This window comes from Serinus canaria, chromosome 1A (genome assembly GCF_022539315.1).
Source record: "Serinus canaria isolate serCan28SL12 chromosome 1A, serCan2020, whole genome shotgun sequence".
NCBI classification, from domain to species: domain Eukaryota; kingdom Metazoa; phylum Chordata; class Aves; order Passeriformes; family Fringillidae; genus Serinus; species Serinus canaria.
In genome coordinates this window covers 47,871,348-47,885,785 of record NC_066314.1, presented here as the reverse complement: position 1 = coordinate 47,885,785, position 14,438 = coordinate 47,871,348, and the positions used below count along the sequence as shown (strand labels likewise).

The window sequence follows — 14,438 nt, the reverse complement described above, 5'->3', positions numbered from 1 at the left end:
GAGGGGCAAATGCACCGGGAGAGGCGGAGCCCGACCCATTCCCGCTCTCGCCATTGGTCAGTGTTATTGCAGGGGCGGGGCGATTTGGTGAACGGCGGTCGGCCGAGCGTGAGCGGGGCCGCGGGGCGCGGGCGCTGTGTCTGGCGCGGGCCATGGCGGGATGGGGGTCGTTCTACCGGGGCGAGGGGCTGGACGATGAGGAGGAGCAGCAGGAAGAGGAGGAAGGGGCCGAGGCGGTCGGTAAGGGCTCCCCACCCCCTTACGGAGGGCAGATCGGGGCCCACTGCCTGCTCTCCAGGCTCCACCGGCTGAGGGGCCGCTGCTAAAACTGTTTCCCCCGTTCCGTAGCGGAGCAGAGGTTTTCGGGCAGGGACAGCCTCATCTTCTTGGTGGATGCCTCCAAGGCCATGTTCGAGTCCAACGGGGACTCAGAGACTCCCTTCGACATGACCATCCAGGTAGGGATGGATAAACTGATAATTGCTAAGACCAGACTTTCACACTCCTTTCTGAAAACTATTTTCTTGTCATTTTGACCTGGGTGCGTTTTTTTTCAGTGCATCCGGAATGTGTATACCAGCAAAATTATCAGCAGTGACAGGGACCTCTTAAGTGTTGTGTTCTATGGTACAGAAAACAACAAGAATTCGGCAGATTTCAAGCACATTTATGTTCTCCAGGAGCTGGACAATCCAGGTAAAGTGGTATGAAGGTTGAGTAAAAAGAGAGAGTAAGGAAATTGGTGTAGTAGCATTGTCAATAACTGAACTCTAAAATCAGAGCGCTATCAGATAAGTTCTTCTTACTGAAATCTACTGTTGGTGGTGGGGATAGATTTAGGTATTTATTGAAATCTTGGAAACTTCATGAGAGCCTAGCATTTTCTCTTAGAGTTGGTTCAGATCCTTTTCTATGCCTTTTCTTATATTTTAATGTAGCGGCTTCACTTACTATTTAAACCTTAGAGTGCATCTAAACTATGCTAAACCTTAGAGTATCTCAACAGAACTCCTGAATGTCCCTAAGAAAAGTGTGTGTCTGTGTTAAGGCACCACAGATTCCAGCTGATGGAGACTATCACAGAACAGCTGAGGTTGGATGGGATTTTGGAGGTCATCTTGTCCAGCCCTCCTGCTCAGGCAGTGTCAGCTAGAGCAGGTGGTTCAATATGGTAGCCTTGTTATGGTTTCATAACAAGTTCTGCAATTCTTGAATTTTGCTCTTTCATTTTCTTGAGATTACGTACCATCTGCTTGATAGCAACTGCTGGTTGCTGAATTGGAAAGGCAGTAGGAGAAGTGCAAAGAATACATGCTAGTGGTGACAGATTGTCTGGCAGTTGGGAGTCTTCTGTGGGGATTTTGTCTACAAATTTTGATACAGCCTTTATCTCTGAGGATGTTTGATTTAATTTTCTTTACGAGATGGTGCAGGGGCTTCTCCTGAAAGAATTGAGCCTTGTCCTATTTTCAGAATTAATTACAATAGAGACATGATAGGACTGCCTTAGGTTCTTCTCCCTTTTCTGGCAGACAGTGCCTGCATTTTCATTTTCCTCCTTCTTCCCTGCTTGTCCTTTCTCCCATGTTAGAGGCAGTAGCCTCACCATGAGGATAAAAACAGCACAGGTGAAAGGTGGGTGTTGTTCTGATGCCTTGTGAGGCTACCTGGAGCAGAGGCTAGACAGAGTGAAAGGAATAAAGTAGGTATTTATTAAAAGGCCCTCAAAGGATACACCTTGGGCACTGCAAGAGCCCGGCCATGGCTCCACCCAAGACAGACCCCGGGTCACGAGGTGTCACACTTTTATAAGTTTTGGTCCGTTTACATGTTGGGGTTAATTGTCCAGTTGCAGCTTCAGGTTATGAAGTCCCATCCTCCCAGACTGCTCTCCTCAATTTGCTGCTGTTTACACTTTTTGGGCCTGAAGCTGCCATGGTGTCCTTGGCTCTCAGGCTGGAAAAGGATTGCTTTGTCTAACTGCCCTGTGAAGAGAACTTGCTAAAACATTATATGAAGTTCAGAATCATATACCAATGTAGTATAGAAGTTAGAAAATATGAAAGCTAAAACTTAAGCCATGAGTTCAAAAGGAGCAGAATCGTGTATTTGCTGTCCCTGCAGAGCAGTTCTCTGGAGAAGGAAGACATGCTGTAGGTGATTATAATGGAATAAATAATTATGAACATTTACACTAAAGGACAGATGAGGAGATGAAAATAAAATAGTAAAGGCAGAGGAAAACATTTTCAAATGAAATTTTGTAAGTGCTGTAGAGCTTAAGTGAAGGACAAAGGAAGAAGCTCTGCAGAATGCAGTGGCTGAAAAATGAAAGCTTGTCTCCCTAGAGTAACAGGAGAGAACAGAACCTGCTGTTAGACAGGTAGGAAAAGGAGTTCTACCTGGGCTGAAGTAATCCTCAGAGCTGCAGCAAGGCTGTGGACACCTGACCTGAATGTTGCTGTGTTCAGCACGGTGATCTGTGGGCTTTGTCTCACCTCTGTGTGGATTCTCTCTGATATGAGGGGTGAGGAAGGAGGAGGAGGAGGAGCTCTCCACCTTCCCAGCATGCTGTGGAGATGCAGGATGCATTTCAGGCTCCTCTCCTTTCTGTGGTGGTACAGCAGTCTGCAATTTGCTGTCTTTGCTGCTGAGCACTTGGCATTCATAGAAGGGGGTTTGCAATCCTCTGCTCCCTGTCTTTTCCCACAAAAAGAGCCCACATTGGTGCCAGGGCGTTTTGTGCCCTCTAGCCCTAGCAGTGCTTTCAGTGGTAACTGGCTTGTGATGTTGGGCCATGCTGGACTGTTCTCTCAGCCAGCTGTGGAAGGACATTGCCACAGAGGTGCTTGGGAGCATTCCTGAGATGTCAGCTGCAAGGTGCATACTGGGAAGAGCTCGTGGTGCTTCTGGCAGCATTCCCAATGCCTGTGGCTGCTTTGCCCCCCCCAGGTGCGAAGCGTGTTCTGGAGCTGGACCAGTACAGGGGAGAGGAGGGCCGGGCCCTGTTCCGGGAGAGCTTTGGCCACAGCACTGACTATTCCCTGGGGGAAGCGCTCTGGGCCTGCTCCAACCTCTTCAGCGACGTCCGCCTCAGGCTGAGCCACAAGAGGATCATGCTCTTCACCAACGAGGATGACCCTCATGCCAATGACAGCGCTAAAGCCAAGCTGGCCAGGACCAGAGCTGGGGATCTGAGAGACACAGGTCATTGTTTCCCCTTTTGGTTTTAGACACAGTAAAGGTGGTGAATCTTTGCAGCAGATGTTAACGGCATTGCTGCTTTGGGATGGAAAAAGATGTAAAACCATCAGAACTGGGGAATGTTTCTGAAAGTTCCTAAACTAGAAATTTGGTATCTAGTCTTAATTAGAATATATGTTTTCTGATCAGGTATTCGGTAGCTAGCACTTGTTTTCTGGAATCTCCTTCTAGTTTGACAGCATAAATGGGGACATAACAGGGCCAAGAAATTAGACTTTTTTTGTTACTGTACCGTTTTCCAGCAAGGGAATAATAACACCAAGTTAACACTAAAGGAAAATTACTTTAATGGTTCCATTTTGAATTAGCTGAAGGACATCAGCCTGAGCTCAGAGAGTAGACAGCATTAGTTCAACTGTGTAGCTGAGGTAACCAGTGATATTGGAATTCAGGAGATGTCCTGAATTTTAGAAGCTGTGAGGTTTCCTTAATCCATTAGCCCCTATAACTAAAGGCAGGGGGATGTTCTGAACTTGTTAGTCCCCTCTGTGCCTGAGGTAAGATTATATTTTATAGGAGCTTATCAGAGCCATTTCATATTCATGGCTGTCTACATTCTTACTTAGAGAGGAAACAATTTCTATTCTGCATTGTTTTGACTGAAGTTAATATTCCCTTTCTCCAGAATATTTCACATCTGGTACAGATGACAATTTGGACCTTATTCTTAAATTATTTGTGTAGATAGAGAAATCTGGGATACATGCTGATGCAAGAAACAAGCAGTTTCTTACCCTGCTCTTATCTCTTCCATTGTTTCTAGGCATCATCTTGGACTTGATGCACTTGAAGAAGCCTGGAGGGTTTGATATCTCTTTGTTCTACAGGGATATTATAAATGTAGCAGAGGATGAGGACCTTGGGATCCAACCTAGAGAGTCAGAGAAACTGGAACATCTCATGAAGAAAGTACGAGCAAAGGAGACAAAGAAAAGGGCTTTAGTCAGGTTTGTGCCTACTTATGGTACATCATTCAGCAGGGGCACCTGGTGTCATTTTCAAACTGCATCTCACTTTCCTCTTCTGGAATGATTGGTCTTTAAAGGCACTTTAAAGTGCTAACATTCTTCAGTCTTAATTCTTTAGTCCAAGATTGGTGTTTCTTCTGTAGTTTCCAAGGATATTTGTGGATGAGAAGAGCAGAGTGGACCTCTTGTTTCCTCTGTGTGATATCTCCTGTATTGAGCTTGGTCAGAAATGATAATTTGTTAAAAAAATTACATAATTGCCAAGTACGTACTTAAAAAGCCGCAGCATAAAAAATAATGTATAGTGAAATCTGATTGAAATTAGGTTTTTCTTGCCAACATTAGCTTAAAAAATGCATCTGAATGTGAATACTAGGTATTTTTTCCTGTTATTAAACAGTTATATGTTGCCAGACTGTCTAGGTACTTGGCATGGATTCACACAGCCTTGATATTTCTAATCTCCTACTAAAAGATTAGAGATACTTAAGAAAGATTACAGGGATCTTGACAAAGCAGATAGAAAGTATTTTTGGAAGCACATGCTCTCTAACAGTTGTTTTTTCAGGGAGTGAGTTCCTAGCAGAATGCTGTGGAAGCACAGTAAGGGAATGAACTTCAAGGCCTAATGTTTTTTTTTCCAATAAATATTTATAAAGTGTCCCAACCTAAGCTGTTGTCCCTGGCGTTCTTGCTCCTGCTTGCAGCTTTCTTTTCTTTCCTGGGAATGTTCCTTAAGTTTTCTAATAGCTGGGGAGGAAGAATCCCAAACCAGTGATTCCTTTTACAAGAGAGGAAGTTGCATTTGTAGTAACTCACTCTTCTGCTCTTATAACTTGAAGATTACCTCTAATTTTAAACTTTTGCACTCAATTTTTTCTCTAACCTCTATTTATATTTTTTCTTAAATCTTGGTGTTGTTTGTCTTAGTGGGTTTTTTGGGGGAGAATTTTGCCTTCTGTGCAAACAGCTATGAGAATTCATGGACATTACAATAAGCATAATTGGGGTACCCAAATGGGCACTTGTCCTGTGCTCTGTTTGAGCATAGCTGCCCTTCAGTGAAATAAAGGTCAAAGAAATATGGTAAATTATTTGTGTTTAGATAACTTTTATGATGAGAAATGATATTGCAAGAACATTTTTATTCAAGTGAGATTATGACTCAAGTGATGGTATGTTTCCAAAGATACGTGTGATTTTGGGGGAGGAGAAGGAGAGAAGGTCAAAGGAAATAACTTAAATGAGGGGGTGATTTTCTTCTGCAGTAGTGATGTTTCAGGAATCTCAAGTCTGTATCTGCTTTTTTACACAGGCTAAATCTGCATCTGGGCAAAGATGTGGCACTTTCTGTTGGTGTTTACAACCTTATCCAAAAAGCCTATAAACCATATCCAGTGAAACTTTATCGGGGAACTAATGAACCAGTTAAAACCAAAACAAGGATGTTTAGTGGAAAAACAGGCAGCTTGCTCCTGTCCGGTGACACTAAAAGGGCTCAGGTAACTTTTGGAATATGTGCCTGCTTTTTCTTGTCTCTGATGTGTGAGGGAGATGCCAGTTCCCTTTCTGCTTTTGTTTGTATTGCGCTTTCAAGATGAGATACAGAAATATTTGCATCTGTATGCCTCTGGGGCCAGGCTGGTGGTGTTGTGAGCTCTGCAGGGTGAGAATGGGTTGTGTCCCTGCCTGGCTGTCAGGGGAAGGCATAGCTGCTGGTGGAAGTGCTGTCAGGAGCAGAGGTCATTTCTTTCTGTAAGGCAGAACGAGGTTGTCAGAGGCTGACCTTGTGTGACCCTTTGCCGTTGCCACTGCTGCCAGCTTTTGGTTGGTTAGGAACAGATTTGGTCCATTTTGTTAAACATACAAGTGTGAATCACAGGGGAGTTGAAGCTGTTTTCCAAACAAAAGGCACATTTCCTTTGGAGTTTTTTGTATAAGTTTTTCTTTGTGTTGCCTTCCTGCTTGATAGTTTGGCTGATGTAAATTGAGTGTCACTTTATGATCAAGCACAGCTTTATTTCAAAACAGGTTATGTAGTTGCTAGGTACACTGTTACATGTGTGCTTTGTGTCTTCTTCCATGTTAGTAGTTTTTAAAGTTGTTGTCTTAAAATGAAGTATTAGGTCTATTTATAATGGATAATAGTTTATTGAAATAAAGTATAGGAGATAAACAGAAAGCTGAGCATTAAGCCCTGATGTCAACCTTCAGCTGCTGAACTATAATGTGGTTTTGATTTTGTGAGGCATGAGTGGTGCTACAGAAACATTGTTACTCAGTCACTGTTTCTGTCAGGAGCAGGTAGCTGACTGAAGCAAGTTCACAATTGGACAGGACCTCTGAAAAAAGTCTGGCATAACCTGGCCCAGAGCAAAGCCAGGTCAGGTTGCTCAGGGTTTTTTTGGGACACCTCTGAAGAACTCCCCAGATGAGACGTGACAGCCTCTCTGTATCAGAGCTTAGCCATTTTCTTAGAAAAGTGCATTTTGCTTTCGTTCAGGTAGAGTTTCCCTTGGGATAATGGTCACAGACTGTCACTTCCCATTTCAGTGTGCACTACTCATAAGGGTTTACACTGTCTTGTCAATAACCTTCTTTTAAATAGTGGAACATGGCAATTACATCCTTTTCTGCTCTACCTGCCCTGTCCTGCCTTCTGTTCTTAATTTTTTTTATGTTGGCAGCCCTATCATCTGCTCTTTCCTGGTTTAGACATATGGAAACCGACAGATTGTGCTGGAGAAAGAGGAGACAGAAGAATTAAAGCAGTTTGATTCTCCAGGTTTGGTTCTAATTGGCTTCAAACCACTTTCAATGCTAAAACAGCACCACCATGTCAGGCCCTCCCAGTTCATCTATCCTGAGGAGTCCCTGGTGAAAGGTGAGCAAAGATGGCAAGAGAAGATTTATCACCTTGCATTAGTGTAACCTGCTGATCCATAGTGTGTTTGGGGGGATCATTGAGTGTAAAAGCTTTGTCTAACTTAAAAACTTGCTAATGTTAAGAAGAACTGAATTAACTGTTGTTGCCCCTCTCAGCTGCAGATATTTCTTGTTTTCTTCTATAGCAGAGCAGCCAATTGTGCTTCAATTTTATCCATCATGACAAGCCGCCAATTAGACCATGCAGATGTAGTCACAAAGTACTTGTTTTAGCCATTCATGAAAGTGAAGGATCCTAGTACCTGACAAGAAGGTAAAGATGGTTAAAAAAGCCCAAACAAAACCAACCAACAACAAAACAAAGAAAAACCTAAATCCCAAACCAGGGGAGACAATTGCTGGTTTTAAGTCCATATCAGCTAGGAGTGGAAACACCATAGTCAGGAAGTATAGTTGAATTAACAGCACTTTACCGACTTGTAAAGAGAGGAGGCAAGGACATTTAGAACTGCTTATTTTTGCCTTTTTATTTGTATACATACATCTGTTTATCTAGAAATATATCCCAGTCTGCAGTAGTAAGAAAAGAATCTTTAGCTCCTTGGTCTAGCAGTGGATAAAGAGGGCTGAGTAATGACCAAAAGCTTTGCAGTGTCTGACTAAAGAAGGACCCTTATGCTTGCTTCCCTAACTGCAGTTTCCTGGCTCAACCATGTTTTTTATATGTCAATCTTTCCTTGACCACCATGTCTGGTGGAATAAACCTGAGGCAAAAATGTGCCTCAGGAAGAGTACTGAAGTCTGAATTCTTAGTGTGTTACTTCCACAAAAGGTCTGTGGTCTGCTTCTATTGTGATGTCCCACAGAACAAAAATAGACTTTGTAGATAAAATTTCACAGTATTCAATCTCTCAGATGGGAGTGATTTCACCTCTTCCATCAGAAGTCTCACTGCTGGTCAGGAGAGACTCACTAACATGGTCCATTTTGTGTCTTCTCCCTTCCAGAATTTGCTTTTTACCTCCACAATAATGCAAGCATTTCAAAGAAATCACAGGTTTTGAAACTGTAGTATCTAGGGTTCTATTCCAGAACAAAACAAAGGAGCAAAGCTGTCAGTGTGACCAGTCCCCTCTTTCCTTTGCAGGGAGTACAACTCTGTTTAATGCCCTACTGAGGAAGTGCTTGGAGAGGGAGATGATGATGCTGTGCAGGTACACCCCTCGCCGCAACGTCCCCCCTCGCTTTGTGGCCCTGGTTCCCCAGGAGGAAGAGCTGGATGAGCAGAAAGTGCAGATAGCCCCTCCAGGTATGGGAAGAGATGCTGCTTTTTCCTGTATGATTGGATGTAGTCAGTGTAATGACATCCTCTATTGAGGGAAAATATTCTTAGTGCCGCCCCACCTTAAAACTGGGGAAAATGCTTTCCAACATTCCTTTTCTTCAGCTTTGTCAGTGTAAGCATCTGATGTTGAATCTATTTTTAAAGCCTCAGTTGCATCAGTGCTTGCTCAGGTATGACCTGGCTAGAGTGTTTTCTCTGCCTTCTACCTCTTTTTTGAAGATTCAAATAACTGATGTAGAAATGAAAAGCCTTTTTTTCCTGTTTGAAGACTAGAATGTCTTTTCTTGAACTATGTTGTATCCTTGAATAGATTGTAAAGTATTAAATAAATAATCTCACATATAGTGAGCCTCATGCTGTGTCAGATGAGTGGGGAATGATTAGGGAGCAGATTTCTGCTGTTTTGCATTTTCTCACCTCTTTAAGTGCAAAAACATCTTCTGGGAGGATGTAAAGTAGGGAAGTAACACTGCTTGTGTAGAAAGTAAAGTATTTCAGAATAATCTGGGCAATATCTTGATTTTCAAACAAATTTTTCTCAAGCTCAGACCCAGTGGGAGAGGTGGACTAGTTGATCTCCTGCATATAAAGCAAGTCTCTGGTACCCAATTGGTAGCTGTGAGTTTAGTCTGAATGTCTGTCACAAAGCCATTAGTGATGTTGGTTACAAACACCGAGATTGGGATTGAGTGTCCTGCTGTTTGCAGTTGGAAGTATTATGGGCTGCTGTTGGTAACAACAAAGCAGGTAGGTAGTTTGGAGTCATCAGACCTAGATAATAACCATCTTAGTTTTTCTGTAAATAACTTTGAGACCATGCTTCTGTGTAACTGTTGTCTTCCTCCCTCTCTTCTCTGTAGGTTTCCACATGATTTTTCTGCCCTATGCAGATGACAAACGTAATGTTGATGTTACAGAAAATGTGCCAGCCAGCCAAGAGCAGGTAGACAAAATGAAGGAAATAATTCAGAAGCTGCGGTTCAAATACAGGTACCTGGAGCTAAATAGGGTGCAGGGGGTGGCATGGGGAAGAAAGCACAACCATAGCTTGCTCTGTTGCACATGTTGTTCAGCTGTGGTGTTCCTGAGATCAGATTTTGATGTATTTTGATAGAAATTGCTTCTCTTTGCAGTAGCTTTGTCCAAACTTTATTCATAATCATTCTGGACACCCAGGCACCACAATGCTTTATGTAGCACGTTCTGGAGTTCTTTGTAGAATTGCTCTTGTTCTCTGGGCTGTTGTCATTTGTTGCAGAGGTATCACAATTTATTGTGATTCTGCCACTCTACAGCAGATCAGACCCAGATCATTTAAATTAGAGCACTTTAGAAAGAAGAGTTAGGTCTTTTTTTCATTATAGCTGGGATAAATGCTGTGAAGTACTTTCATGGGAGATTTTTTTCCTAGATATGTGGAAGCCACCATAACTGTTATTAAAGTATAATTCCACTATCTTCTTTTGCTTCATACAACTTTGTGACTCTCACACAGCATTCTTATGTGGTTGATACGTGACAGGATAGTGATTCATCAGGTGAATTGCAAAGAAGAAAAGCAGTTCTGGTGCAATGGATTGTTGTGTGGGACAGAGGGAAGTTTTATTCTCACATAAGGTGGTGGTAGATCTTAAGTGTTTTGTCTGTCTTCTTGGCAGCATGCATTGACATTTTGGGGGATTCTTGACAGGGCTGACAGCTTTGAGAACCCAGTTTTGCAGCAGCACTTCAGGAATTTGGAGGCTTTGGCGCTGGATATGATGGAACCAGAACAAGCTGAGGATCTTACAAGTGAGAGCTATTGGAGGGTGTGAAGGGAGGCAGGGTAGGGGACTCGTGACTTTGTTATGAGTCAAATATGTGCTACTACAAACCCAAATGTCTTTTAAGAGATATTTCAGTTGTGTGCAGTTTCACTTTGTAGGATTCTGGATGGGTCCATTCTGAAATACTAAAACCTTATTTTCTATTGCTGTCACTTTTAAAGTAAAGAAAAAATTGCACACTTTGCCATCCAAAATTAAAATTGAATCACCTTTTTCCTATGGTGAGAAATGTTTTCTCTGAAATTCCAGTGTTCGAGATTCTCATTAATATTTCAGTGTGATAAATGGGCCGAGTGAAGATAATTATTCTGCTGGGGGCAGCGCTGCCACCTAGTGATGGGGAGAGTTCGGCTGTAAGTGTCTTGCACAATCACAGAGTGGATCAGGAGGGCAGGGACCGCCGTGGGTCATCTGTTCCAGCCCCCTGCCCAGGCAGGGTTATCCTACAGCACATTGCACAGGCTACGTTCCAGGTAGCTCTTAAATTATTTCTTCAGTGAGGAATACCCTACAACCTCTGTGGGTGACCTGTTTCAGGGCTCAGTCACCTTCCCAGAAAAGGTTTTCCTCCTGTTCAGATGGCTCTTCCTGTACTTCAGTTTCTGCCCATTGCCTCTTGTCCTGTTGCTTGGCACCACCAAGAGCCTGGCACTATACTCTTTACACCTTCCTTGTAGATACTTACATGAGGTTCCCCTCTCAGTCACCTCTTCTGGAGGCTGAGCAATTCCTTCAGACTTTCCTCATAAAGAAGCTGTTCCAGTCCTGTAATCAGCTTCATTGTCCTCTGCTGGAGCCTGTTCAGGAGTTCCATTTCTCTCCTGTGCTGGGCAACCCAGAACTGGATTCAGCATTCCAGATGTCCAAACTCTTGATATTACCAAGAGCTGTAAATTTCTCATTTGGGAGTATCCTAATACAAGTATTTGCACTTTTGCATGCTTGCAGGACACTTGTAGACTAATTATTTCAGAAGCACAGTTGTGTCTGGTGAAGTTACTGAAAAACAGACTTGTTAGCAGCAATGCAGCTCTAAGAAGCAGGCGTTCTTTATTACAGTGCTGGATGCATGAAGGGATATCTCCACCAAAATCGTGCATCTCTAGTACAGAAAAAGCTGTTTATGTAGGTTTTCTCAGAAGAGACATACATGTGGTAATCATTTCCCCAAAATCATTAACATGTGTTAGTTCTCCTTTGTGCTCATGTTCTTCTATCCCAGGGGTCTCTCTGGTGGTCATAGACCCTAAAGTTACAGCTGGGCAGTTGATGAACTGGTGTTACATCCCAATACAGAGTGCAGGGCATACCTAAGCTGGTTCATCTTTTGTGAGTGCCTTCTTGGTGAATGTTTAACATGATCCTACAAAAGAAAGTATTGTGTGGTTCCATACACCGATGGTTTTGTAGAATGAGCGTTGTATTTTTTCCTACCAGGTGAGCTGATAGTTTATCTGGCAGCAGGGATGGCCTTGCAGACTTTCTTGTGATCACACTGTTTCTGAGAGGGCAAATCTTTATCTTTTGCCAGTGCCAAAGTCTGAACAGATGAGCCAGAGGCTGGGCAGCCTCGTGGACGAGTTTAAGCAGCTGGTTTATCCCCCTGACTACAATCCTGATGCAAAGGCAGTAAAGCGAAAACAAGGTAAGTAATGGTGGTGCAGACACAAAATATAATGTCTGAATTTTGTTAAGAAGCTCCTGTGTTTTCAGTTTGTCTCATAGTGTAAAGTAGCTGTTTGTGGAACAACTCTTGCCAATCTCCACAATGAAGTATTATATCCAGTATTGCTTCTTAGAGAGTAGAGAATATTGTGGTATCCAGTTGGAGAGTCACTGGAGTGACAAAATGCAGGGTGAAGTATAGGAGGTAATGTGGGTAAATTACTGCAGCACATATATGTATATATATATATATATGATTTTAGCAACTTTCTGTTTTACAAGAGAATAGTAAAATCACTTATGCTTTCAGTTTGTGTTGGTGAGACTTTTATGCATGGGCTGTTTAGCAAGTCCAAGATGGGTATCTTAAGGGCTAAATGTGTAAGCAATGCTGAAATCCATGTGTAATTTGGGAGTCTATGAAAGACTGCATAAAGTGAATGTCAGTTAGCTGAGCTCCCTGTGGAATCATTGCATTCTGCTGTGTCAACGAGAATCCCTTAAAAGTTTTGTTTGGAGGGTGCTGTTTTCATCAGAACAGTTTCATACTTCAGTTAAGATCACTCCTATCAATGAAATACTGCATGACTTATATAGTGACACCTGTTTCTTAAAAGAAAACATGAAAACTAGGTCTGTGAGTGTGTGGCTGTTAAAGCACCATTAACTATGGTATGTGTATGAAACATTGATGTCTTTCTGATTTTTAAAATCTTTGTGATCTAAAATGTATCTTTCCAGCTTCTGATGGTCAAACTGAGAAGAGGCCCAAGGTAGAAGTCTCAAAAGATGAGCTGAGGAGACGTGTGCAGACAGGCACTCTAGGCAAGCTCACCGTACCTGTCCTGAAGGATGCATGTCAGTTTTTGGGGTTGAGGTGTGGAAGCAAGAAGCAGGAGCTTGTGGATTCTTTAACTGAATACTTTAATGAGCACTAAGCCGGTTTACTTCTGTCTGCTTAGAATCTTGATTGTCTTTTGTGGGTGCTGTGTCTATTTAATCTTGTTTTGAAAGAGATGGCAACTAAATGTTGCTCTGTCTAGCAGTGGAAGAAATTTTTACTTAGTTGTGAAACATCTCTGCAAAGTTGGAGTCTGTTGGCAGTAGGTAAAGGCAGAACTAACTTCCCTGTGAACTCAGTTCACCCACTGCTTATGGACAGTGTTGTGCCTTGCTGGTTTCTTAATAAAAGTTTGGACCTTTTCCTTTGCAACACTGACTGTGGCGTCTCAGCTTCATAAACACAGCAGAACTCACTTCAGAGTAAAAAAACACAATGATCTGTGTTAATGGCATCACATGAATTCAAGCAGCAGATTAAGTCTGTGTCCTAACAGAGGGTATAAATTACTCTCCTAAACAGCCAGTATCACTACTAGTAATCCAATTGGGTTCTTTTCTGCCTCACTGTTACAAATATTACCAGCAAATCTTAAAGGAAAAAAATCATTACTGGGAAGCTGTATCCAATCCTTTGGGCAAAAAGCTGGCACTTAAATCTGCTCACACAGGTCTTCCATTTTTAAATGGTAATAGCAGCTGGTTTAAAAATGGAAAACTGGAAAATGCTTCCCCAGAAGGCTGCAAGCATTTATCCCAATTAAATTACTGAGATGGCATAGAGCTTTTCAACCTAAGTGAATGAGTCAGACTATTGTGCAGGCTTCTGTACTCAAATATGTGCTTTTAAAAGAGAAGAATAGCAAGTTGTGAAAAGAGCCCTTGTTACACGCAGTATTTTTACTTTCTTAGTCATATTTAAGAAGGCTGCAGCTGGGTGTTTTGGGTTATAGACTTCCATCCCTGGCATGCCCCACCTGTCTTGCAGTGCAAGATGCCTAAAACCAATAAACAGTTCTTGCTTTTGTTTTAGGGAATTACTAATTGTTTAGTGAAACTCTTAACTTTTTATGGGACACAAACATTGGATACCCGCGGTGTCCATCTTGGTCTACATAGTGTTTTTAGTGTCCAGTGGTTCCTGTATGTGACTCACAAACTGCCCTGTCACCATCTGTAGTGTGGCACTCCTGGAGCCAGCTGTGACCACCCTTCTGGCACTGTGACTGTCCTAGCTGTGCCAGCATCCTGCTCACTTCTACCTCCACAATTCCCCCAGAGAGCAGCGAGCTTGCACTGAGCTCTTGCAGTACTGAAACCATGATACCATGTTACCTGTTACACTTCCAATCAGCCTGGATTAGTTATAAGTTATAAAGATTTGTCTAAGCACTCAATTTATTTTGCCCTTGGGCCATGAATTACTGTAAATGCTTGTCTTAGCAAGGCTTGAAGAGTGGAATAGTGAGAATGTCCTGTCTGTAATTCTGTGAATTTAATTCTGCAAGTACCCTTGTTAACATCTCTCTTGGCTTGCTAACCCTCAGGCACATTGTGCCAGGCTTGGGATGATTATGGCATGTTTGTTCTAGGTTATTAGATCTGCCTCCTGGCTTTTTTTTTTTGTTGTTGTTTTTTTTAATA

The 14,438-nt window shown here is 42.5% G+C and overlaps 1 protein-coding gene across 1 annotated transcript; it reads left to right on the top strand.

The window, feature by feature from the left end:
* The first annotated feature begins 58 nt into the window (after positions 1-58).
* XRCC6 (X-ray repair cross complementing 6) lies at positions 59-13,173 on the top strand. The gene is made up of 12 exons (XM_030237965.2): positions 59-240; positions 349-458; positions 558-696; positions 2,953-3,207; positions 4,028-4,211; positions 5,548-5,734; positions 6,948-7,116; positions 8,266-8,427; positions 9,324-9,453; positions 10,154-10,254; positions 11,821-11,934; positions 12,696-13,173. The coding sequence occupies exons 1-12, from the start codon at positions 153-155 to the stop codon at positions 12,890-12,892; spliced, it is 1,836 nt and encodes a 611-aa protein (XP_030093825.1). The 5' UTR covers positions 59-152; the 3' UTR covers positions 12,893-13,173.
* Positions 13,174-14,438: the final 1,265 nt, after the last annotated feature.